The 27260-nt window shown below is 46.4% G+C and overlaps 1 protein-coding gene across 2 annotated transcripts in view; it reads left to right on the forward strand.

Annotated features, from left to right (window-relative positions):
- Positions 1–27260, forward strand: part of MORN5 (MORN repeat containing 5) — a 41979-nt gene that overhangs the window by 8666 nt on the left and 6053 nt on the right. Inside the window, exon 5 of one of the 2 annotated variants that reach the window (XM_073600663.1) lies at positions 24574–24688. In XM_073600663.1, coding sequence (XP_073456764.1) covers positions 24574–24683 — 110 coding nt within the window. In that variant the 3' untranslated portion in view covers positions 24684–24688. Of the gene's footprint in view, positions 1–24573; positions 24816–27260 lie in introns of those variants that run through there. The other variant, XM_073600662.1, reaches the window with a different exon arrangement.

Below are 27260 nucleotides of genomic sequence, written 5' to 3' on the forward strand. Positions count from 1 at the left end.
AACACTCATCCCAAAACTTTATATCCCCTGAATGTCAGAATAAGAGATGGAGCAGCCCAAGATCAGAACAAGGTCTAGTCTACTCTGAACCTAAATAGAAGCTTTGGGTCTGTGCTCAGGCTTCTGTAACCGGGACGGCAAATTCCGCCGTGGGTGCAGGCTGGGGGAGAAGTCCGTGCTGACGCTATGCAGACTGTAAAGGCAAAGAAATCGTCCCGATCGTCGTACACCATGCTAACCCATCCGTCACACAAGCGAGAGCAGCCTCAGCCCAGGTCCGTCTAAGCCACACACCGACACGTTTCGCCCCCACCCACAGGATTTAGTCATGAGCTACCTCAATGACTAAGCCCAGTGGGTGTGGCAAAATGCTTTGGTGGTGTGGCTTGGACAGAGCCAGGCTGAGGCTGCTATCGCTTGCATGACGGACGGGTTTGCAGACACTTTGCACTCTGCCTTTTAACCCCCTCTCGCCCGTCATCAATCTGCTATAGGCTATAGACCAGGGATATGCAATTGACCTCCAGCTGTTGCAAAACTACAAGTCCCATCATGCCTCTGGGTGTCAAGCTTGTGGCTGTCAGTCTTGGTATGCCTCATGGGACTTGTAGTTCTGCAAAAGCTGGAGGTCCACTAATTGCATATCCCTGCTATAAACTTTTTTTCCTGAGTGGACGGCCGTGGGGCAGCGCAGCGGCGCAATCTGTCGCACAGCCGATGACTGATCACTGTACCGGCTCACTACTGGTACCATGTGACAATCACAGCAGGTCACGTGACAGCTGTAAACAGTGAATGGCTTCCTTTCATGCCGTTCATTGTGTACAATTGTGTTGCTAGATGTGATTGGTCAATGTGCTCACATGGTATAGACAGGGCCAATCACACCCCATCTGTACCATGTGATTAGCTCTGGCCAATCGCAGCTAAACACAACAATACACACTGAATGAATCAGTTTCATTCAGTAAAATGCTTGCTTATAGCAATGAAATTCACTGCTTTAAGCAATCATAATGTGTAAAAAATAAAATAAAATCCTGATCACTTCCACAGAGTAGTACAATATTACTATGGTAATAATATATTGCTATGGTCACAGTGTGTTAAAAATTAAAAAAAAAAAAAACATTAAAAAAAAAAAAAAAAAAAAAAAAAGGAAAAAAATGCAATAACATTTTTTTAAAAACATGATAATTTTTTTTTCTAAATTTTCTTTTTTCATTTATTTAGCTAAAAATAAAAAACCCAGTGGTAATTAAATACCACCAAATTCAAACTCTATTTGTGTCCACAAAATGATAAAAATTTAGTTTGGGTACAGCATTGCACGACTGGGCCATTGTCGTTCAAAGTTGGCCCTGGGCATGAAGGGGGTGAAAGTGCCCGGTATTCAAGTGGTGAAGGTCTAGTCTACACCGCTCATTCACTGTTTATCAGGAGGACACCTTCTGGGTTAAATCCAAAAATACTAATATCCCATTTCTATTGGTCCAGTGCTCTCTCACACACTTGCCAAATATACCAGACGGTGTGACTGTTTTTTTGAATTCTTGTTGCCTTACTTTTTTTATTGAGCACTCTGTTAACCTTTATTATGCCTTTGTGCCCTATGTACTGGTGTTCTGCCGCGAAAGTTCTCCTCGGCGGATAAGGACCCCCCTGTACTGCGCAGGCGCAGCGCTTGCGCAGTACGAGCCGCTGGAAATAGCCGAAGCTGAATAGCTGTAAGTCAGCTGTACACGGCGCCTGTAACAGGTCCCCTCGCAGGCTCGTTTCCCTCGCCTCGTTTCGGGCACGGCCTCACTTCGCTCTGCACTTTTTTTTATTCTACCTCTATGTCCACTTGGATGGTGGGGCTTGAACCTGGACTCAGGGCGCAGGCGCCGTGTACAGCTGACTCAAGGTTTTCAGCTTCGGCTATTTTCGGTGGCTCCGTCGTAGTCGTTCGTACAAGCTCTGCGCCTGCGCAGTACAGGGGGTTCCTTATCCGACGGGGGAACTTTCTCGGCAAGACACCGGCCTCTGAAGGCCTTAGTTTCAATAGAAATTATATATATATATATATACACATTTTATATTATAATTTTATATATATATAAAATTATATTATAATTTTTATTGAATTACAGGATTGTGTATATGGGATTGTATGATATTTTTTATTTTATTTATTTATTTTTTATTTTTATATATATATATATATATATATATATATATATATATATATATAATATTTTTATGTTTGAACTAGATGGACTTGTGTCTTTTTTCAACCTGACTATGTAACTATGTAATTATATTATGTATATATAAAAAAAATTATATATATATATATATATATATATATATATATATATATATATATATATAAAATTATATTATAATTTTTATTGAAACCCCTGGACCAACTGTGGGTATAGGATTGTATGATTTTTTTTATTTTATTTTTTTTTTTTTATATTTTTTAATTTTTTTTATGGTTGAACTAGATGGACTTTTTGTCTTTTTTAAACTGGACTAACTATGTAACTATGTAATTATATTAGGTATATATATATAAAAAAAAAAAAAAAAAAAGAAAAGAAAATTATATATATATATATATATATCTCACAAAAAAAAACAAATATACCAGATGGCATTGACTGGACCCGGTTTTCACTGCCCAGACCATTTTTGTTTATTGCTTGAAAACCAATTTAAAACTGAAAATTGTTGCCGAGAAGTGAAGTTCTTCGCAGCGCGGTAATTTCTCTGTCATAATATTGTGCTTTTTTTTGTAAGATCTGCAGAACCTGAGCCTGAAAAGGAGCACTTTGGCTTGTGATCGGCGAAATCCTGCGGCGGGGTTCCTGCCTAATATATCATCATCATTTGAAGTTCTGGATGTTTATTTGGTTTAGGCTTAAACAATTAAGCTCCAGATGAGCCGTGCTTTCAATTAACTGCTCTCAGCGCACACTCTTTACGAAAATTAGGGAAAAACGACCCATTTGCTCGCCTTATTAATGGCCGGGTTTTAAAGCCCATCTCCGGGGGGGTTAATGTTAGGACAGCAAAATTATTTCCTTTGGAAATATTCTTTAGTGGTGAATGTTGAAGTTTCTTCGACTCCCTACCCCAAAGAAAACCTTTCCATTTTCATGACATTAGCTTATATTAGGACCAGTGATGTCATCACTAGATCTCTGTGCTTCTCCAATGGAATGGAGGAAGATTATGGCTGGTAGGAGGGATCAGTACTCCTATTGAGAGTCTCCAGTTCTGATTGAAGCACTGGGCTGGATCTTGGAAAGGGGTTATGCAAATATTACAAGGCCTTGATGGGTGGTCCCACCAGTCTGGAGGGCTGGGTGTTCCTAGGCAGGTTGTATTTGCATAGAGACCACCCACATGTGACGCTGAGCCGCCATGATTGCAAGAACTGAAATGCGTGAATGAAAAGGGATGGGCCAGGGATAGTCAGGCTTGGGAGGAAAGGACTACATCTGGGGTCTCCAAGCAAAGGGCCAATGTACTGTCCTTCAGACTTTAGGATTGCGTTTGTGTGTTCGGACAATGTCTCATGTTTGGTGGTCAGAGGCCTTCATGTAGTGCCTGTGGTCAGTAGGATGAGGCATAGTGCCCCATCATTGGTATTAGTGGGAGGAATAGTGCCCCATCATTGGTATCAGTGGGAGGAATAGTGCCCCATCATTGTTATCAGTGAAAGGCATAGTGCCCCATCATTGGTGTCAGTGGGAGGAATAGTGTCCCATCATTGGTATCAGTGACGGGAATAGTGTCCCATCATTGGTATCAGAGGGAGGAATAGTGCCCCATCATTGGTATCAGTGGTAGGAATACTACCCCATCATTGGTATCAGTGGGAGGAATAGTACCCCATCATTGGTATCAGTGGGAGGAATAGTGCCCCATCATTGGTATCAGTGGGAGGAATAGTGCCCCGTCATTGGTATCAGGGAGAGGAATAGTGCCCCATCATTGGTATCAGTGGGGGGAATAGTGCCCCATCATTGGTGTCAGTGGGAGGAATAGTGCCCCATCATTGGTATCAGTGGGAGGAATAGTGCCCCATCATTGGTGTCAGTGGGAGGAATAGTGCCCCATCATTGGTATCAGAGCTGCTGAGTCAGTGCTGGGAGGGGGGGTGAGGGTGAGCTGAGCTGAGCTGCTGAGTCAGTGCTGGGATCAGGAACTGAGTTGCGGAGTCACTGCTGGGAGGAGGAGGGCAGGGGAAGCTGAGCTATTGAGTCAGGGCGGGGGTAGCTGAATTTGCCAAATTGCTGCTGTTAAGGGAGAGCTGTGTGAACTGAGCTGCTGTTTTACTATTGGGAAGGTGAGCAGGTTGAGCCCAGCTGCCAAATCACTGCTGGGTGTAGGGAGCTAAGCTGTTGAGTCACTACTGGGAGGGGGAGCCCAGCTGCGCAGTCACTGCTGGGAGGGTGAGCTGAACTGCTGAGACACTGCTTTGAGGAGGAACTAAACTGCCAGAGAACAAGTGCTTCTGCTGTGAGAATGAGTTGTTGCACAATGCCTGCAGCTATAGATGTTAGCAAGGGTTTGTTTTAAAGGGTTTTCTTTTTAGGAGCATGTTAATACTTGATGTATCTAAAGCCTGGACACGGCGTCATTTAACTGGGGGGGGGGGGGGGGGGTCTACATTTAGCAATAAAATGAACAACTCCTCCATTCATGACCAGTTAGGGGGGATTAGTTGAACTCATTCCCACACCCCCCCCCCCCCCCATTCCAAATCAATTCACATTGGTTTTTCAGGAGTTCTCTAAAAGAACTGGTATACCCCCCCCCCCCCCCAACTCTTTCATTGAGATATAGTTAGTGACATGCCAAGGTTTTGTTATCATGTTTATTGATATCAAAATGAAAACCAGCAAGTTGCTGATTTGGAAAATCCCAACAATTCCTCACCCTATATTATAGGAACGTGGATAGGGAGACTTTTTTTTTTTTTTTTTTTTACCTGCTAAACAAGACTGGGGGGGATTATTCTGAATCTAATTGCAGACCAGTTTGCCACAATTACTCAATTGAACCTGGTTTTTGTAGAAAACGTTACTTAAGGCCTCTCCTGACACTTTTCATCTTAGCTGGAGAAACTCTTCGCGAACAGTCATTGCACCACAGGCAGCACTTACTGATCTCTGAGGACTGATTCAAGAGCATGTTGTATATAACTTGTCAAAGCCAAGACAAATTCTCACTGGTAGGAAGCAAACATTAACCCAACAGCCTACTTTTATTCTGCAGGAGAGAGCACTTTCTTTGGGGGTTCCTATGAGAGCTTCCTCTAAGAGCCTTAGAAAGCACAACTGACTACTTAAAGCCCAGATCCACTTTTCTACAAGAATTAGTAAATAACCAGCCAAAGTAAAAATAAAAAATAAAAATCAGATTTTGCTGCAATACTTGCTTTCTTTCTGACGCTGCCCCTTGCAGAATTGCCATGCCACAATTTGTCTTTGGTCCTCTTTTGTGTTGGTGGAGCTCTGGACCCCAGGGTAGACTGAAAGCAGAAGGCAGAGTCTTAAGTTGTAGAGGCAGCTCTTCGTCAATCCCAAGGGTTTCCTAGAGCAGTCTAATGACCATTAGTAGAATGAGCACACCACAAAGCTTGAGTAAGAATCTATTTCACACCACAAAACTGAAAAAGCCAACACGTTTTGGAGCTTCGTCACAGCTCTGTCAAGCAGGGTATGCGAGAGGGCTCCTGGAGCAGTCTAATGAACATTAGTAGGATGAAAGCACCACCAAGCTTGAGTAATGCCCCGTACACACGATCTGACTTTTCCGCCAACAAAACCGTGGATTTTTGTTCGAAGGCTGTCTTGCATACACACGGTCACACAAATGTTGGCCAACAATTACGAACGTGGGAACGCAGTGACGTAAAAGACGTACGACAAGCCGAGAAAAGAAGTTCATTAGCCAGTGCGGCTCCTTCTGCTTGATCCCGAGCATGCATGAACTTTTGTGCGACGGACTTGTGTACACACGATCGGAATTTCCGACAACAAAGTTTTGTTGGCGGAAAATTTGAGAACCTGCTAGCAAACATTTGTTGGCGGAAAGTGCGACAGCAAATGTTCGATGGAGCATACACAAGGTCGGACTTTCCGACAACAAGCTCACATCCAACATTTCCCGTCGGAAAATCCGACCGTGTGTATGCGGCATTAGTCCAATAAGAATTTATTTCACATCATAAAATCGAAAAGCCAACACGTTTTGGAGCTTCAACACAACTTTGTCAACTGGGGAATCCCAAAGGTCCCAGGAGCAGTCTAATCAACATTAGTAGGAGGACAGCACCACAAATTTGAAGTAAGTCCAGTAAGAATTAATTTCATATCACAAAATCAAAAAGCCAACACGTTTTGGAGCTTCGTCGCAGCTTTGTTAACCAGGGTAACCCAAAGGGTCCCTAGAGCAGTCTCTAGAACATTAGTAGGATGAGAACACCACAAAGCTTGGGTAAGTCCAGTAAGAATTTATTTCACATCAGAAAATCGAAAACCAACACGTTTTGGAGCATAGTCACAGTTTTGTCAACCGGGTATCCCAAAGGGTCCCTGGAGCAGTCAAATGAAATTATTACTGGACTTACCCAAGCTTTGTGGTTCTCTCATCCTTCTAAAATTCTCTCTTTTGGGCTGAATGACACCTAGCTTCATTCAGCCCACTTCCTGCGAGCCCAAGCCATCTTGAACAAGGAATGTCACCAGTACACTATGGGTCCCCAAAAAATGGATCTAAAGCTTTATTCAGTGATTACATCGTTACAGCAAACAGCAATGTTTCGGAGCCTCACAGGACCCCTTCATCAGGCATATTACATGCTGTAACAATGTGATCACTGAATAAAGCTTTGGACCCATTTTTTGGAGACCCGTTGTGTGCTGGTGACATTCCTCATTCTGATTGTTCACAGTTCCAGTCTGTGGTCACTTCAGCACCCACTTATACATACAGCCACTTTCACAGGAACCTGTGCATTAGGAAGAGTGCATTGCAAGCCATCATAAACACACCACCACAGGGAGTATCATCACTTGAATGGTTTACATGTGGCAGCAGAGGGTGTAGCCTAGAGTTGGTAGGAGCACTGGGTAAGAGGGCATAGCTCACAATTGGGGAGAGCTCTGGAGCAGAGGGTGTAGCCTAGAGTTGGGAGGAGCACTAGGGCAGAGGGCATAACCCACAGTTGGGGAGAACTCTGGGGCAGAGTGTATAGCTTAGAGTTGGGGCGAGCATTGGGGCAGAGGGCATAGCCCACAGTTGGGGAGAACTCTGGGGCAGAGGGTATAGCTTAGAGTTGGGGCGAGCATTGGGGCAGAGGGCATAGCCCACAGTTGGAGAGAACACTGGGGCGGGGGGGGGTTGCCTAGGGTTGGGGGGGAGCACTGCGGCAGAGGGCATAGCCCACAGTTGGGGGGAATTCTGGGGCGGGGAGGTGTAGCCTAGAGTTGGGGGGAGCTCTGGGGCAGAGGGTATAGCTCACAGTTGGGGAGAGCTTTGGGATAGAGGGTGTAGCCTAGAGTTGGTAGGAGCACTGGGGCAGATGGCAAAGCTCACAGTTGGGGAGAACTCTGGGGCGGGGGGGTGTAGCCTAGAGTTGGGGGTAGCACTGGGGCAGAGGGTATAGCTCACAATTGGGGAGAGCTTTGGGGCAGAGGGTGTAGCCTAGATTTGGGGCGAGCACTGGGGCAAAGGGCATAGCCCACAGTTGGGGAGCGCTCTGGAGCAGAGGGTGTAGCCTAGAATTGGGAGGAGCACTGGGGCAGGGGGCATAGCTCACAATTGGGAGAGCTCTGGGGGTAGCCTAGAGTTGGGAGGAGCACTGGGGTATATGGCAAAGCTCACAGTTGGGGAAAACTGTGGAGCAGAGGGTATAGCCTAGAGTTGGTAGGAGCACTGCGTCAGAGGGCATAGCTCACAGTTGGGGAGCGCTCTGGAGCAGAGGGTGTAGCCTAGAATTGGGAGGAGCACTGGGGCAGGGGGCATAGCTCACAGCTCACAATTAGGAGAGCTCTGGGGGTAGCCTAGAGTTGGGAGGAGCACTGGGGTATATGGCAAAGCTCGCAGTTGGGGAAAACTGTGGAGCAGAGGGTATAGACTAGAGTTGGTAGGAGCACTGCGTCAGAGGGCATAGCTCACAGTTGGGGAGCGCTCTGGAGCAGAGGGTGTAGCCTAGAATTGGGAGGAGCACTGGGGCAGGGGGCATAGCTCACAATTAGGAGAGCTCTGGGGGTAGCCTAGAGTTGGGAGGAGCACTGGGGTATATGGCAAAGCTCACAGTTGGGGAGAACTCTGGGGCAGGGGGGTGTAGCCTAGAGTTGGGGGAGCACTAGGGCAGAGGGTATAGCTCACAGTTGGGAAGAGCTTTGGAACAGAGGGTGTAGCCTAGAGTTGGTAGGAGACCTGGGGCAGGGGGCATAGCTCACAGTTAGGGAGAGCTCTGGGACGGGGGGGGGGTAGCCTAGAGTTGGTAGGAGAACTGGGGCAGATGGCAAAGCTCACAGTTGGAGAGATCTCTGGGGCAGAGGGCATAGCCCACTGTTGGGGAGAACTCTGGGGCAGACGGTGCAGCCTAGAGTTGGGAGGACTGGGGCAGAGGGCATTGCCCACTGCTGGGGAGGGAGCACTGGGGCAGAGGGTGTGGCCCTGAGTTGGGTATTAATGCTTTGTGTACTGACATCTCGGTGATCCATCCTGATGCGTTCTGATGTTGGATAGGCCACTATTTTAGCTTTGAATACCCTGTATATCAATGGTAGAAATGTTGATCTGGTACAAAATAAAGATTGTATTGCGTTGTGGACAATGAAAGTGATTTTTATCTTGTGAGCGTTATCCCGCTGTCCCGTCTGACACCATGTTTTACAACTGCTCATGAATAGTTTAGGTTGGCGTTCATCCCAAAAGTTCTGGTATGCAGAAACTATTATATCAACTGAGATAAGCAGCGAGCGTTCCAAAAACACAGGAACCTGTAATGATTAACAATATAGCGGGAACACCCATGCATCCCATGTCCTCACATAGGCTTTGAACTCGTTGTTATACCCTTTGTTTATATGATATCCTGTCTATGACAAAACCGCTGTTTAAACAGTCACGTGATGACGTCGTTGTACATTGCATAATATAGTATAGTGTTACTTCAAAAAAAAAGGAGAGAGAAAAAGAGGGATAAAAAGCCACAGGAGAAATCGGTAGAGCAAAAGAAAAAAAATAGATATATGGATGTACCACCCTGGACCCATTCTTTGCCTTCTTGATCTGGCTGTACATGTTTGACTTGTAATGTGCACCGCACTTGTGTGGCCAATCACTTGCCTTCTAGTATTTAGGCAGTAGTTGCAAATGCACCATGTTTTTCATGTCAGATTTGGGTGGTTGGGGTGAGAGTGGGCATAGAGTGTCAGCAGACGCGGCCCTTTGTTTGCTTTTATCGGGCCCTTGGGGCAATATTCCTCTCATTAAACAAGGCATTAGTCCTCCTACTGACACAAACAATGAAGCACTATTCTTCCCTCTGACACCAACAATGGGGCATAATTCCTCTCACTGACTGCAACCGTGAGGCCTTCTTCCATCCACTGACACCAATGGTCCAATAACTGACACTGATTCCCTCCCCCACTGATTTAGATGTTAGAACACTATTTCTCCCAATGGCACCAAAGATGGGGCACTATTCCTCCCATCAACCCCAACAATGAATCGCTATTCCTTTTGCTGACACTGTCATGCTGGGGCACTGTCCCTCCCACTTACACTAACAATGGGACAATATTCATTCCAATGGCACCAATGATGGGGCACTATTCCTCCCACTGATCCCATTGATGGGGCACTATTCCTCCCACTGATGCCAATGATGAGGCACTATTCCTCCCACTGATGCCAATGATGAGGCACTATTCCTCCCACTGATGCCAATGATGAGGCAATATTCCTCCCACTGATGCCAATGATGAGGCACTATTCCTCCCACTGATGCCAATGATGAGGCAATATTCCTCCCACTGATACCAATGACGGGGCACTATTCCTCCACTGATACCAATGATGGGGCACAATTCCTCTCACTGACACCAATGATGGGGCACTATTCCTACCCATTGACACCAATGATGGGGCACTATTCCTCCCAGTCACACCAGTGATGGGACACTATTCCTCCCACTGATACCAATGATGGGGCACTATTCCTCCCACTGATACCAATGATGGGGCACTATTCCTTGCACTGATAGCAATGATGGGGCACTATTCCTTCCACTGATACCAATGATGGGGCACTATCCCCCCCCCCGTCTGATACAATTGATAGCGCAATATTCCACCTCTTACTGACTACAGGCACTCCCACTGCCACTGAGCACCAAGCCTGTGGCATTTTATACTCCCACTGGCCATAGTCTGACCCTTTAAAAGTCTGAAGGACAGTAAGCTGGTCCTATGTTTAGAAAGTTTTGAGACCCCTGATCAACGGTAAGAGTATGGCACAGCGGTGGGTTTTAAACCTCTGACCGATGTAGCAGCTCTTAAACAGTAGACCTAGAAGAGACCGTTCAAGGCACAGGGCCATGAACTAACGGAAGACAAAAACACATGCCTTAGACAACAAAGAAAGCGAGGAAGGGTTTTGCAGTGATAGGGAACTCATCCAGAACAACTTGCACAGGGTGGGCAGGAAGGAGCAGGAAAACTCCAAGGCTGCAGACTAGCCCAGTAAAGTATCTAAAGCAGATGGTAGGAAACATTCAGGAAGTCCTCTGCAGCGGTGTCTCAATAAAACAGGTTTAACAGAAGTTGTGCTGAGCTCTGGGAGGGCTTCTTTAGGATGTCCATCGTAGCAGAGTTCAGATGTGGCTTGTTTTTACAGAAAGAACTAAATGGTGGATGGTGTCAAAGATCACACTGAAGACAATTCACTAGGAAAGCAAAACAATACTCTTCTTTCCTACTACCTGTGCCTAAACCTCTGTCCCTGGATGTAGATTAACTTTTTTATGTGATTTTGAAGACTGAGCCAAATCATACAGTGACACAAACAATGACATGCATGGACTCAAAGTCCATTTTGCATTGTACGCAGGATAGGCAGAACTGAAAGAATACAAAATATAATAGTAACCTACGAGACGTGTACCGAAAGTAATGCAAAAGTGACCATAACTTTTTTATTAACTTACATAGGTCATTCAGATTTCACTCTTCCTCTTTACCAGACCTGAGCATTTCATGGTCTCCAGGACACGTCCAGCCGCTTTGCTGTCCTTGTCCGACCTTCATGAGGGCAATCAGAAATGTGGGAGTGTGAGTTCTCTGGTTGCAGGCCTACCAGTCAAGTCGGTCAGTGGCTGTGCTTTCGCCCTCGTTGGTCCACCAGCCACCAAGATGGTGGCAGTTGCACTTCTGGCTGTTTCAAGCGACCTCAGCTGTGTAGGAAGGGTGGCGCTGCTGAGGCCAACCGTGGGAGGTGGGCAACAAGGATATGATGCGGGTGAGGGCATGTGTGGAGGTGTTGCCAGGTCCCACTCTCCACACTACAGGTACAGTGGGGGAAAATAATTATTTGATCCCCTGCAGATTTTGTAAAATTTTTTTTGTTTGCCCATGTTAGTTAGTGACCAGGTTCGCACATATTCTCAGGAGGGATTTTGGTCCACTCTTTTTTACAGATCTTCTCTAAATCCTTAAGGTTTCTTGGCTGTCGCTTGGCAACTCGAAGTTTCAGCTCCCTCCATAAATTTTCTATAGGATTAAGGTCTGGAGACTGGCAAGGCCACTCCATGACCTTGATGTGCTTCTTTTTGACCCACTCCTTTGTTGCCTTGGCGGGATATATTTTGGGTCATTGTCATGCTGAAAGACCCATCCATGACCCATCTTCAGTGTTCTTGCTGAGAGAAGAAGGTTCTCCATGATTTTACAATACATGGCCCCTCAATGAGGCAAAGTTGGTCTGTACCTTTAGCAGAAAAACAGTCCCAAAGCATAATGTTTCCACCTTCGCGCTTGTAGGGATGGTGTTCTAAGGGTCATAGTCAGTATTTTTCATCCTCCAAACATGGCGAGTCCCCCACCTCCAGAAGGCACATGTATAGTCATGCCAATGAACATCTAAATGATTCAGAGAAGGATTGGGAGAACGTGCTGTGGTCAGATGAGACCAAAATTGAGCTCTTTGGCATTAACTCGACTCGCTGTGTTTGGAGGAAGAAAACTACTATGACCCTAATAACACCATTCCTAGGGTCAAGCACAGAAATGTAAACATGATGCTTTGGGGCGGTTTCTCTGCTAAAGGTACAGGCCGACTTTGCCACATTGAGGGGCCAATGGACGGGGCCATGTATGGTAAAACCTTGGATGAGAACCTTCTTCCCTCAACCAGAACACTGAAGATAGATCATGGATGGGTCTTCCAGCATGACAATGACCCAAAATATACAGCCAAGGCAATAAAGGAGTGGCTCAAGAAGAAGCACATTAAAGCGGGGTTCCGGCCAGGAAAAAAAAAACGTAAAAGTCAGCAGTTACAAACACTGTAGCTGCTGACTTTAAATAAGCACACTTACCTGTCCTGGGTGCCCGCGATGTCGGCCACCAGAGGCCGACCCGTCCCTCGGCTCTCGGGTCCCGGCACCGCCATCCTAACTAAGGGAAACAGGCAGTGGAGCCTTACGGCTTCACTGGCCGTTTCCTACTGCGCATGCGCGAGTCGCGCAGCGCTTTGTGAATGGGATTCAAAGTGTTGTGGGACACACACAGTTCCCAGAAGACAAAGCGGGGAGGAGAAGACTGAATATCACTGCGGAGTAGGAAGAGGCAGATTAGGAAGACTGCCTAGCAACAGCCATTTCAGGTGAGTTAAATTTTTTTTTTTTTTCCTCCATATTTTTAGGGGTTTTTTGATGCAATTTTTTTTTTGTGGTGGACCTCCACTTTAAGGTCATGGAGTGGCCTAGCCAGTCTCCAGACCTTAATCCCATAGAAAATTTATGGAGGGAGCTGAAACTTCGCGTTGCCAAGCGACAGCCAAGAAACCTTTAGGATTTAGAGAAGATCTGTGAAGAAGAGAGGACCAAAATCCCTCCTGTGATGTGTGCAAACCTGGTCACCAACTACAAGAAATGTTTTACCTCTGCGCTTGCTAACAAGGGTTTCTCCACCAAGTACTGTTTTGCTTGGGGATCAAATACTTATTTTACTCACTGAACTGCAACTTAATTTATAGCATTTGTTTTATGTGTTTTTTTGGGGGGATTTTTGGTTGATATTCTGTCTGTGGGTAAACTTACAAAATCTGCAGGGAATCAAATAATTATTTTCCCCCACTGTAAGTGGCCCCACTAGTCACTTGACTTCGGCCTTGCTTGCGGAAATTATTTTAAGTGCCAGGAGCATGTAAAAAAAAGTGGAGTCCCTCCGCAACAGTCCAAGTTTCTCATGTGGCCCCTTGGGAAAATTAATTGCCCACCCCTGCTCTCTTCTTTTTCTTCTTTTTCATTGCAGGTCAATAATGGATTCCAAGGAGAAGCAATGTGCTGTCATTGAGTTCTTGATGAAGGAGGGGGTGCAGGCTGTCCAACATCCACAGAAGGCTACAGAATGTTTACAGAGATAACACCATTGAGAAGAGCAATGTCTTGTCTTTGGTGACTCTCATCAGTGGTGTCATTTCCATAAACATTCTGTAGCCTTCTGTATATGTTGGACAGCCTGCACCCCCTCCTTCATCAAGAACTCAATGACAGCAAATTGCTTCTGCTTGGAATCCATTATTTACCTGTAATGAAAAACAAGAAGAGTTACTATAGAGGAAGAGTTACTCTACCAACACCACTTTTGCTTTACTTTCGGTACAGCCCTCGTGTTGAAGCCTAACTCAGGGAAACTTGAAAATGATCCCTTGGGATCCTTTTGGGCACATCCTGGAAGTGTTGGGCAGCAGAGGAGGGCACAAGCTGTCAGAGGAGCAAGGAATACGTTAAAAATCTGTATTTATTCCTATGCTCCCTAGCCAGACAAGCATTTTACGCATGCAGTGCAAGAGGGTCCCACTGCATGGGTAAGTTTATTATCGGCCATGGGTGGGGCTTTAAAGCCCCACTCCTGGAAACCTTGAAATCTCTCTCTTGCATTGGGACTGTTCCCACACTGCCATGGTTAATTGCCTGTTTCGGTCTGAGGACTTGTTAAAGATTTCCTTACCCAATCCTCCGTTCTTCTACACTGCTAGACCAGTCTCCAGAGCGTCTTTTGCCCTACGCTCTAATTGGTCTAAGGTCTTGACACGTACAACTGATGACTCAAAGAGACAGATTTTAGATGAGCCCCTCAGGTCACTGAGAGTGGATCCACCCATCCTTGAGCCAGCCTTTTGGGGGCATTTGATGTGAGGGAGCACTCTGATGCAGACAGTTGATGTAAGGGGCACTCTGATTTTGACAGTCCACATAAGGGGGCACTGTGATGGGCTTTACTGATGTAAGGCAGCACTCTGATCGGGACAATCTATGTAGGGGAGCACGGTTGATGGGGATACCCAATGTAAAGGGGGTATACTAATCATATTTAAGTTGGCACTCTGATGAGAACAGTTGATGTAAGGGGGGGACATTGATGCGGAAACCTGATGTAAGGGGGCACTTTGATGGGGTAACTAATCATATTTAAGGGAGCACTCTGATGAGAACAGTTGATGTAAGGGGGACATTGATGGGGACACCTGATGTAGGGGGCACTCTGATGGGGACATAAAGGAGCATTCTGATGGGGACCCTGATGTAAGGGGGGACTCTGATGGGGACACCTGATGTAAGGGGGCTCTATGATGGGGACAGCTGATGTAAGGGAGCACTGTGATGGGGACACCTGATGTAAGGGAACACTCTGATGGGAACACCTGATGTAAAGGGAGACTCTGATGGGGACACCTGGTGTAGGGGAGAGGGCATTGATGGGCACACCTGATATAAAGGAGCACTCTGATGGGGTAACTATTCATATTTAAGGGGACACTCTGATGAGAACAGTTGATGTAAGGGGGGGGCATTGATGGGGACACCTGATGTAGGGGCACTCTGATGGGGATATCTGATATAAGGGAACACTGATGGGGACACCTGATGTAAGGGGGCACTTTGATTGGGACAATCCACATAAGGGGGCACTGTGATGGGACTTACTGATGTAAGGGAGCACTCTGATGGGGACAATCTATGTAGGAGAGCACGGTTAATGGGGATACCCATAGTAAAGGGGTTATACTAATCATATTTAAGTGGGCACTCTGATGGTAATTGATGTAAGGGGGGGCATTGATGGGGACACCTGATGTAAGTGGGCTCTAGGATGGGGTCGCCTAATATAAGGGGACACACTGATGTAAGGGGGCTCTATGATGGGGACACCTGATGTAAGGGGGGACATTGATGGGGACACCTGATGTAAGGGGGGACATTGATGGGGACACCTGATGTAGGGGCACTCTGATACGGATACCTGATATAAGGGAACACTGATGGGGACACCCGATGTAAAGGGGGACTCTAATGGGGATACTTGGTGTAGGGGGGACAGTGATGGGGACACCTGATTTAAAGGGCACTCTGATGGGGACCCTTATGTAGGGGGCACTCTGATAGGGACATTTGATCTAAGGGAACACTCTGATGTGAACCCTGATGTAAGGGGGGACTCTGACAGGGTAACTAATCATATTTAAGGCACACTCTGATGAGAACAGTTGATGTAAGGAGGACATTGATGGGGACACCTCATGTAGGGGGCACTCTGATGGGGACAACTGATGTAGGGGGGGGGGGACTCTGATAGGGACACCTGATGTAAGGGAGCTCTATGATGGGGACACCTAATGTAAGGGGGCACTCTGATGGGGTAACTAATCGTATTTAAGGGGGCACTCTGATGAGAACAGTTGATGTAAGGGAGGACATTGATGGGGACACCTGATGTAAGGGAGCACTCTGATGGGGACACTGATGTAAAGGGAAACTCAGATGGGGACACCTGGTGTAAGAGGGTCATTGATGGGGACACCTTATGTAAAGGAGCACTCTGATGGGGTAACTATTCATATTTAAGGGGGCACGCTGATTAGAAAAGTTGATGTAAGGAGGACATTGATGGGGACACCTGATGTAGGGGGCACTCTGATGGGGATACCTGATATAAGGGAACACTCTGATGGTAATACCTGATATAAGGGAACACTCTGATGGGGACACCTGATGTAAAGGGGGACTCTGATGGGGATACTTGGTGTAGGGGGGACATTGATGGGGACCCTGCTGTAAGGGGGCACTCTGATGGGGACACCTGATATAAGGGGACACATGTTCTGTTTAATCATCCCAACCTAATGACAACCTAATACATACTAGTGTTTCTTTACCGCACCCCCAGATCAGTTCGGCTAAATTCAGCCCTGACATTCATACAGCAAATGTTTTATGCGCCAACCTCATAGAGTGAATGGGCCCCAACAGTAGGTGAGTTGTACATGAAGAAGGGGACCTTTTTTTTTTTTTTTACGTGCTCTTCAGTAAAAATGATTTCCATTTTTATTTTGCACAATGATCGCTCAGTCTGGCCTTCGGCCATAATTGGCAGAACACAATGTCTGATATTTCCTAGCCGGTCCGTCGCATATAAATGTTAAACAAAGTGCCGATTATCTTTTAAATAGAATTGGATAGAACAGGTACACAGGCTGGTTGTTGGAATTATCCACTAGAGCTGGAAAATTGAGGTTAGAATTCCCATCTATAATAAACCTTAAACCGTCGCTGTTTAGGAATAAAGCATTATAAAGCAGTCCATGTCACCCCATTATCATATTGAAAATTGAACGGTCATTATAAGACTTACATTTGCCAGCGCTAATCAATACCTAGGAAATAATTGCTCCTTAAACATTGATGCTGTTTGCTTTCCAGGCATAGTTTGTGATGGTTTTTTTTTTTTTTTTCTTTTTTTTTTTTTTTTATGGGGGGCTCAAAGGCAAGGAGATCAGAGCAGAGACAGCTGCAGTAAGAAACATACATTTTGTCATTCAAATTGTTGGCTGAACCACCAGGTAATGTGAAAAGGATAGTCAAGTGGCTGTTAAGTCCATTGCCACCAATTACTAACAATCAGGGAGTGGCTTGAAGGCTTATTCAGTATAATAAGCCCAGTTTGTCTTGTTTCACGGGTTACCGCTGAAGAGGTTGCAGCTGCACGGATTCGAATAGCCTCGGAACTGCAGCAATTACCCCGGCAATCGCTCTCTTTGCCTGGAAGCACTATATACAAACAGTAACTGTTTAAGTTCTGGTGTATGTATGGGCTACAGGATAGGCATACTTTGCAGTGGCACCGCCATTGTAATGGATCGTTCGGCAGGGCGCGCTGCATTTTAAAGAGATTCTGGATAGAGAGTTTCATTTAACATAATAATATTTTATTTATTTATTGCAGGTACTTACAGTATCTCACAAAAGTGAGTACACCCCTCACATTTTTGTAAATCTTTTCTTCTCTCTTCTCATGTGACAACACTGAAGAAATGACACTTGTCTACAATGTAAAGTAGTGAGTGTACAGCTTGTATAACAGTGTAAATTTGCTGTCCCCTCAAAATAACTCAACACACAGCCATTAATGTCTAAACCGCTGGCAACAAAAGTGAGTACACCCCTAAGTGAAAATGTCCAAAGTGTCAATATTTTGTGTGGCCACCATTATTTTCCAGCACTGCCTTAGCCCTCTTGGGCATGGAGGTCACCAGAGCTTTACAGGTTGCCACTGGAGTCCTCTTCCACTCCTCCATGACGACATCACAGAGCTGGTGGATGTTAGAGACCTTGCGCCCCTCCACCTTCCGTTTGAGGATGCCCCACAGATACTCAATAGGGTTTAGGTCTGGAGACATGCTTGGCCAGTCCATCACCTTTACCCTCAGCTTCTTTAGCAAGGCAGTGGTCATCTTGGAGGTGTGTTTTGGGGTCGTTATCATGTTGGAATACTGCCCTGCGGCCCAGTCTCCGAAGGGAGGGGATCATGCTCTGCTTCAGTATGTCACAGTACATGTTGATATTCATGGTTCCCTCAATGAACTGTAGTTCCCCAGTGCCGGCAGCACTCATGAAGCCCAAGACCATGACACTCCCACCACCATGCTTGACTGTAGGCAAGACACACTTGTATATATTGCTGTCAATTTGCGCAGTGCTTTACATACAGTGCCTTGAAAAAGTATCCATACCCCTTGAAATTGTCCACATTTTGTCATGTTACAACCAAAAAACGTAAATGTATTTTATTGGGATTTTATGTGATAGACCAACACAAAGTGGCTCATAATTGTGAAGCGGAATGAAAATGATAAATGGTTTTCAACATTGTTTACAAATAAATATGTGAAAAGTGTGGCGTGCATTTGTATTCAGCTCCTCTTTTTGCCCTCGTTCACACTGAAGGGCGGGTTTGAAATCGTGCGAGTTCAGCTGAACTCGCACAATTTCAAAGCCGCATTTCAGTGCGAGTTCGGGGTGGGGGGCGATTTGAAAGACATCTGTGCGGGTTCATGCACAGATGTCTATTGAAATCACCCCCGAGGTCGTCAAAAGTAGTGCAGGAACTACTTTTGGAAATCGGTGCGGCGCCGGTGTGGTCCCGATTGGGACAGTGCCGTGCCGGCAATAGGCTGTGATTTGGCATGCGATTTGACATGTCATGTCGTAAGCCCCCACTGTGAAACGGGGGCTTACTCTAATACCCTTAACTAAAATCTAGAGGAACCAATTGCCTTCAGAAGTCAACTAATTAGTAAAGAGACTCCATCTGTGTGTAATTTAGTCTCATTATAAATACAGCTGTTCTGTGAAGTCCTCAGAGGTTTGTTAGAGAACCTTAGTGAACAAACAGCATCATGAAGGCAAAGGAACACACCAGACAGGTCAGGGATAATGTTGTGGAGAAGTTTAAAGCAGGGTTAGGTTATAAAAAAAATCTCCCAAGCTTTGATCATCTCACGGAGCTCTGTTCAATCCGAAAATGGAAAGAGTATGGGACAACTGCAAACCTACCAAGACATGGCCGTCCACCTAAACTGACCGGCCGGGCAAGGAGAACATTCATCAGAGAAGAGCCAAGAGGTCCATGGTAACTCTGGAGGAGCTGCAGAGATCCACAGCTCAGGTGGGAGAATCTGTCCACAGGACAACTATTAGGCCTCATGCACACAGGAAGTTTATTAAGGCCTGATTCACATCTATGCAGGTTGCAGTTTGCATATTGCAGGTGCATTTTGCATTTTTCAATACAGGCTTTTGATCCATTGAAGTCTATGGAACCAAAAACCAGAAAAAAAGTCCCTTGCCTATTCCATAAAATGCACAGATGTGAACTACAGCCATAGGAAACCATGTTAAATGGACTGTAGTGTGTTTCTGAAAAACTGAAAACACAATAAAAAATGCATAGTTGGGAACCAGGCCTTAAAGAGGTTGTAAACCTCCGCAACCCCCCCCCCCAAAAAAAAAAAAGACCCTGCAAGACTACTACTACTACTACTAGCTCATTATGAAATACTTACCTTAAAACAAAGCTGTTGCAGTGATCCCGGAACACCACTGTCACGGCCAACATCTTTCCCGGAGTTGTTCTGGGTTCGTGGGCTCCGACGCTGTGATTGGCCAGAACCGCGATGAAGTTACTCCCGCGCACGGGAGCCGCCGTTCCTGGCACCAGCTCAGAAGGAACGGCACACGTGGGCCGTTCCTTCAGAGCGCATGCGCCAGTGATGTCATCGGCTGCATGCACTGGAAATATCTCCTAAACTGTACAGGTTTAGGAGATATTTTCAATACCTTTAGGTAAGCCTTAAGCCTTTTACAAGCTTAAGGAGCTTTTACAGGCGTCAAGCTCTTGGGTGTTAATTCATTTAGGACATTTACCTTTTTCTCCTTCAACCACTGTGTGGTCATTGGTGCTGTGTGTTTTGGGTCATTGTCATGTTGGAAGGTAAATCTTCTTCCCATTGACAACTTTCTGCTAGCAGGGGGGGGGGCAGCAGATTTTCCTCAAGAATTTGACAGTATTTTGCCCCATCCATTTTTCCTTCGATCCTGATAAGTGCTCCAGTCCCTGCTGCAGAGAAATGCCCCCATAACAGGATATTACCCCCTCCATGCTTTAGTGGGAGAATGGAGTTATTATATATATTGTACATTCACATCAGTCCCTGCCCTCAAGAAGTTTACAATCTAAGGTCCCTAAAGCCGGCCATAGATGGTTCAAATCTCAGCCAATTCAGCAGGACTGACCGAGGTTTGAATCCTGTATGGAAGGCCAATTGTGCCCACGCGGATTGATCAATCAACTTAGATACAATCACCATGTCAGATTTTTCATACGATTATTGCCAGTGGCTATAGCCAGCAGAAGTAATCACTGTGTGTTCTCCCGGAAGGGACGGCCCCCTCCGCCACGTTTCACACCGCTGTGGTTTGGTTGCAGTGTGACCCCATTTAGTTGAATAGGGAAGTATACATTGGCAGCAAACTATGGATCTTTGAGATAGTGTCCAAAGGTTTATTCAAATGATTACATCACGGCAACATTTAGGAGCCTCGCAGGACTACATCATCATGCTAGTCTCAAAGATCTGTGGTGTTCTGGCAACATATGAGGTGTGACAATTTAATTCCAGGGGCACTGTGGGAAACTGTTGGAGGCTGGGGGCACTCCGGTGGGTTGGAGGCTTTGCAGCAATCTGGGGGTACTGCCGGGGGGCACTGTGAGAGGTAGAGGGCCACTGTGGGGGCTGAGGGTTCTCGGGAAGCCTGAGGGCACTGTGGGAAGTTGAGGGGAACTATGGGAGCTGGGGGGCACTGTGAGAGGTAGAGGACCACTGTGGGGGCTGAGGGTTCTCAGGAAGCCTGAGGGCACTGTGGGAAGTTGAGGGGCATATGGGAGCGGGGAGGCACTGTGAGAGGTAGAGGGCCACTGTGGGGGCTGAGGGTTCTCAGGAAGCCTGAGGGCACTGTGGGAAGTTGAGGGGAACTATGGGAGCTGGGGGGGCACTGTGAGAGGTAGAGGGCCACTGTTGGGGCTGAGGGTTCTCAGGAAGCCTGAGGGCACTGTGGGAAGGTGAGGGGCACTATGGGAGCTGGGAGGCACTGTGGAAGGTTAGGAGATGAGCAAGCTGGCTGGAGACCCCGGGTGGAGGGAGGCCATGGTCCAGTGCTTCAAAACGACTGAACTAAACTAAGGGAAACGTTCACTGGAGACAGCTTGCTTACAAATGACTGTGGACTGTTTAAAGACACCATTGGGGATTGGTCTGGCCCTTAAAGAGGAACTTCAGTCCCCTTACATTTGCCTTCCCCCCTTCAACTGTGCTGCCATTTTTGATTGCCTAGAATGTGTACAGATGCACTGATGCGGCCTTTAGGAACCAGGCAGAGCCCAGTGGTGCGTCTTTTTACATTCATGCACATGGACCTCCTTGATTACGCCGTCCACTCCTCATGTACATGTGCAGGGAGACCTGCACATTTGCGGGTGTGAAGGTCTCTGCTGGGTCCCAAAGTCCAATACATAGTAAGTGAGGTCGAAAAAAAGACACAAGTCCATCAAGTCCAACCTAAGTAGATCCCCTTAAGCTGCTGCTATTATTATTATTATACACAATTTTTATAGCGCCAACAGTTTACGCAGCGCTTTACAATGTAGGGGGGGGGGGGGGGAGCACAATTTCTGTAGAGTTCAATACAGAAGGGAACGGAGGGCCCTGCTATATTTATTTATATAATATTCTGATTTGTGTGTGAATTTCAATGTGAATTTCTGATGACTTTCTATATAACCTAATTTGTTGCTAAGTCTGATAGGCTCTGTATTTCAAATGGCAATATGTTTTAAATGTGTCATTCAATGAGAATAAAAAATAATAATAATGATATTTTAAAAAGAAACTCCTTCCGTTGCACTCAATACAAATATTGAGTCCCATATACGGAGATAAAATAAAGTCTACTATGCTCAGAAGTATAAAATAATTATATTCAGATAATATACAAAAAAAAAGCCACATTTCTTTTTCTAAAAAAATTGGGATTTGGAGCTTGAGATGTGATTCCACCGCAAACACAGATATGAATCCCAGATGTTCGCTATAAAGTTTCCAGATACGCTATCTTGACAGACATTAAAATAAGCATTCATACAATAAATAATCCACCTAATTTACAGCTGTAAATGTAGCGCTGAATTAGGCAGCTTGAGCCAGCCACCCCAGAAGCCACTTTGTTCCTCAAGTTGTAGAACTTGCATATGCTAGAAAGGTAATTCGGAAGTAGATCCTTCAATTTCCCACATAGGATACACAGATATCTGGTGACTCCGTATGGTAACCACCACTGTGTATAAATTGCTGGACGTGCAATTCATTTTGGTCCGAATATAAATTTGGATGAATTTTTGGTTATTCAGAGATTCGGATGTATCCGAATCTCTGAATGAAATAGTAACTAATTTCGTTGACATTCATTTTGTTTCGTTTTCTAATTCCAAATGATCAGAACAATTTGAATTCAGATCGGTTGAAAAATGATCGTCCGTTTCAAATTCTGTGAGAAGAATAGCTGGTTGTTAAGGAGCGGGCTGGAAGTCCGGCCGCCACGTCCTTAACAACCGATGACTCATCAGCTGTCAGCGGGCTTCCCCACTGACAGCTGAATGAAAACAGAACTGCCGGCAAATTAAAATTCAGAAATTTAATGTGGGTCCCCCTCCATCTATACCAGGCCCTTCAAGTCTGTTATGGATTGTAAGAGAAACCTCACACCAAAATTTAAAAAAAAAAATGGTGTGGGGTACCCCCCACAATCCATACCAGACCCTTATCCAAGCATGCAAACCAGCAGGCCAGGAAAGGGGGGGATGAGTGAGCACCCCCCTCCTGTCCCATACCAGACCACATGCCCTCAACATGGGGGGGGGGTACTTTGGGGAACCCCATGCCAAAATTAAAAAAAATGCTGTGGGGTTCCCCCCAAAATTCATGCCAGACCCCTAACAAGCATGCAGCCCAGCAGGCCAGGAAAGGGGGGGAACGAGCCAGCACCCCCCCTCCTGAACCATACCAGGCCACATACCCTCAACAAGGGGTGGGGGGTGCTTTGGGGCAAAGCACCTTGTCCCTATGTTGATGGGGACAAGGGCCTCTTCCCCACAACCCTGGCCCAGTGGTTGTGGGGGTGATATCGGAATCTGGAAGCCCCCTTTAACAAGGTGGCCCCCAAGATCCCACCCCTTCAAGTCTCCTGGCCCTTCAAGTCTGGTATGGATTTTAAGAGAAACCTCATAATTAAAAAAAAAAATGGTGTGGGGTCCCCCCCACAATCCATAACAGACCCTTTTCCGAGCATGCAACCCAGGGAGCACCCCCCTCCTCCTGTCCCATACCGGACCACGTGCCGTCAACATGGGGGGGTACTTTGGGGAACCCCATGCCAAAAAAAAATGCTATGGGGCCCCCCCTAAAATTAAAGGCAAACCCCTACCAAGCATGCAGCCCAGCAGGCCAGGAAAAGGGGGGGGGGCTCCACTCTCCTGAACCATACCAGGCCACATAACCTCAACATGGGGTGGAGGTGCTTTGGGGCAAAGCACCTTGTCCTCATGTTGATGGAGACAAGGGCCTCTTCCCCACAACCCTGGCCCAGTGGTTGTGAGGATGTGGGGGGGGGGGTGACTTATCGGAATCTGGAAGCCCCCTTTAACAAGGTGGCCCCCAGATCCCGTCCCTTCAAGTCTCCTGGCCCTTCAAGTCTGGTATGGATTTTAAGAGAAACCTCATAATTAAAAAAAAAATGGTGTGGGGTCCCCCACAATCCATACAAGACCCTTTTCTGAGCATACAACCCAGCAGGCCAGGAAAGGGGGGGGACGAGCGAGCGCCCCCCTCCTCCTGTACCATACCAGACCACATGCCCTCAACATGGGAGGGTACTTTGGGGAACCCCATGCCAAAATAATAAAAAGTGTGTGGCGTTCCCCCAAAATCCATACCAGACCCTTACCGAGCATGCAGCCCAGCAGGCCAGGAATGGGGGGGGGCAAGTGAGCCCCCACCCTCTTGAACCATACCAGGGCATATGCCCTTAACATAGGGTGGGGGATGCTTTGGGGCAAAGCACCTTGTCCCTGTGTTGATGGGAACAAGGGCCTCTTCCCCGCAACCCTGTCCTTTGTCACCAAAAAACAAAAAGGTCAGCGTTAATAAAAAATACAACACCAGTTTTTGACAAGTCCTTTATTTAAAAAAAACTAAATAAAAAACAAAAAATAAATGTTCCCCGAAATATATCCAACGGGAAAGGCCGATCTACATAATTCTCATTGAACTTTCTAGGTACATTTGTGAATATTTTGATGCCTCTTATACCCTACTTATAGTATTTGAATCACTATATACCTGCACTGGTGTTTTTGGAATAAATCTTTTTGTTTTTACAGATGATGATGAACATGAGTGGATTATCCGGACGTGTCGAAAGGGATGGGACGAAATTACAGGATACAAACTTAAACATGATCCAACCACTACCTCAACGTCATCTCAGTAGTTATTGTAAGCAATGTTCGTAAATGTACGAACTGATCTTCTGCATATTGAAGATCAGACATACCACCAAATATATGTTGTCTCTAGCGTACACAAGTATTGACGTTTCAATAAATATGCAATTTTCAAACAATTCTTGAAGTGTATCAAGTGTATTGAATACATTGTATATTGTGTATTAGGTATTGTGCGTCTGATCAGTAGAACATACAATGTGGCTTGGCCATTGGTAAAAGTGCTACCGTGCATTGGTGGTCACTGGTGATGTGCTCCCTTACATTGGATGTCAGTGGAAAAGTGCCCCCTACATTAGTGGTTAGTGCAATGATCACTTGCTGGTCGGTGGAGAAGGGTCCACCAAGTTGAAGGTCAGCGTAAGAGGTGTCCTCTTGGATTGATGGTCAGTGGGAGCAGGACCCCCTCACCTTGGCAGTCAATTGAGAAGGGTCCCTTAAGTTGAAGGTCAGCAGGAGAGGTGGTCTCTTGGATTAGTGGTCAATGGGATCAGGACCCCACTTACCTTGGTGGTCAGTCGAGTATGGTCCCCTAAGTTGAAGGTCAGCGGGAGAGGTGCCCTCTTGGATTGGTGGTCAATGGGATCAGGACCCCCTTACCTTGGTGGTCAGTCGAGAAGGGCCCCCTAAGTTGAAGGTCAGCGGGAGAGGTACCCTCTTGGATTGGTGGTCAATGGGATCAGGACCCCCTTACCTTGGTGGTCAGTCGGGAAGGGTCCCCTAAGTTAAAGGTCAGCGGAAGAGGTGTCCTCTTGGATTGGTGGGAGCAGTAACCCCTTACCTTGGTGGTCAGTGGAAAGAATGCCATCCTTTAAGATAACTAAAAATATCACTGGTGTCAGCGGTTACTTATGTAGCACCCTCCTAGTTTAGTTTGCTAGGGAGGTTCAGGTAAATGTAGTTCTTTAGCTCCACTATAATTAAACAATGTGTGATTTTTTTTTTTTTTTGGCTTTTCTGGGTCTCACTGGTTGCAGGGTCAACTGCTTCCCCCAGCCTTCTAGTAGATTCTAGAATGGAGTGGGCTGGAAGAGGCAGACCCTGGGCCTGAATATTCATGTGGTCACAGCCAATCCCTGGGGAAGAGGATGCCCAGTAAGTGGCAGAGGAATTAATAAATAGTTTAGCGCCTGGAGCAGCAAGGTTCTTGTCCAGGAGGGCCCTTCTGGGCAGAATAGCTGACGTCTGCAGGAGTTCATCAAGGTCCCAGCTCAGTGGGAGCTGGCGGACTACTTTCTGAGATGAGCTGGAGCCAAATCAAAAAGGGGGTTCACTGAGGATCTGGCCTGGGAGCTCACGGGAGAAGTGTCTGGCTGGTGATGGATGGAGGTATCCAAGAACACAGGGACATTGTGAGTGTAGGCCGGAGTGTGAGATCCTAGTGACTGTTCGCTGCCTTAATCCTTTGAGTATTTGCTCCAGTGTTGCTGTATTGTATTGAGTCCCTGAATTGCTTCTTCTCCTATTGTCAGTCAAGAGGGCAATTATCCTGAAGAGTGTAGTCAAGGCAGTAAGTGTCCTCTGCTACTTAGTGTACTGAATGTGGAGTATCCCAAAGTTCACCCTGCTGACCCAACCAAGTTCAACAAGAATTCAATCTTAAAAAGACATTCCCTGCCTGGTTATTGAGCTTGCGAGACTGTCCATGCTGCTGTGTGCCTGGCTGCCTTTAACCCACTTGGGAGCAGAATCTGGGCCAAATCTGCGGGGCCCATCAGAGGTCTGTGCTACACTTACCTTTATAGATAAAGAGAAAGGCTTCATTGGTCCCATTTACTAGCTCTGACAAGTGATGTTGGTGCAAAGTCAGGTGGAAGATCAATCTGGTCTGTACAATATACCATTAAAATAGTTTTGTTACAAGTACCTTAAAATACCTGTTGATCCTGCCAGAAATCTTGTGAACCGATAACTTGCCTGTCTGTTCTGGCAAGTATCAATTATATTTTTGTCAGCTATCTCAGTAGAGTACGGACCCCCTCCCCCCTCATGTTATAAAGAAGAGAAGTCAGGGATTTGTTTTGTAACCTTGTCCTTGGTGGACAACACAACAACTGCTCTTCCATAGATACAGAGCATCCATTCTCAACCAGGGTTCAGCAAAAGCCTAGGGTTGCTCCAGAGGTTGCCAGGGGTTCCTTGAGCTGAAACCGATCAACCTTATATTTGATGGTGCCTGTCTCGTTCCAGAACAATGCCACCAGCAGACACCTGGAGTAGATCAGACTCCCACATTTGAGAGATGTATGATCGTATTAGCAGGCTCCTCTTTTTTGTAGAAATAGGAAGAGATAGCCCGGCTGGCACACACCTTGCCCGGCCTGAGTGGTTAGCAGGTAAAGGCAACTTCAGCATGGTTCACCCAGGCCACATCCTCAACATGTTTCGCCCCGCCCCCGGGGCTTAATCATGGAGAGGTGGGGGCGAAACGTGTTGGGGCCGTGGCCTAAGCTGAGGCTGCTTTTACCTGCTAACCACCCGGGCCGGGTGATGTGTGGGGCAGTCGGGCTATCTCTTCCTATTTCGTACTTTGGGTCTGGGCGGACCTCTCTTTAGCCTGCACC

Source organism: Aquarana catesbeiana, linkage group LG09, assembly GCF_042186555.1.
Source record: "Aquarana catesbeiana isolate 2022-GZ linkage group LG09, ASM4218655v1, whole genome shotgun sequence".
NCBI lineage: Eukaryota > Metazoa > Chordata > Amphibia > Anura > Ranidae > Aquarana > Aquarana catesbeiana.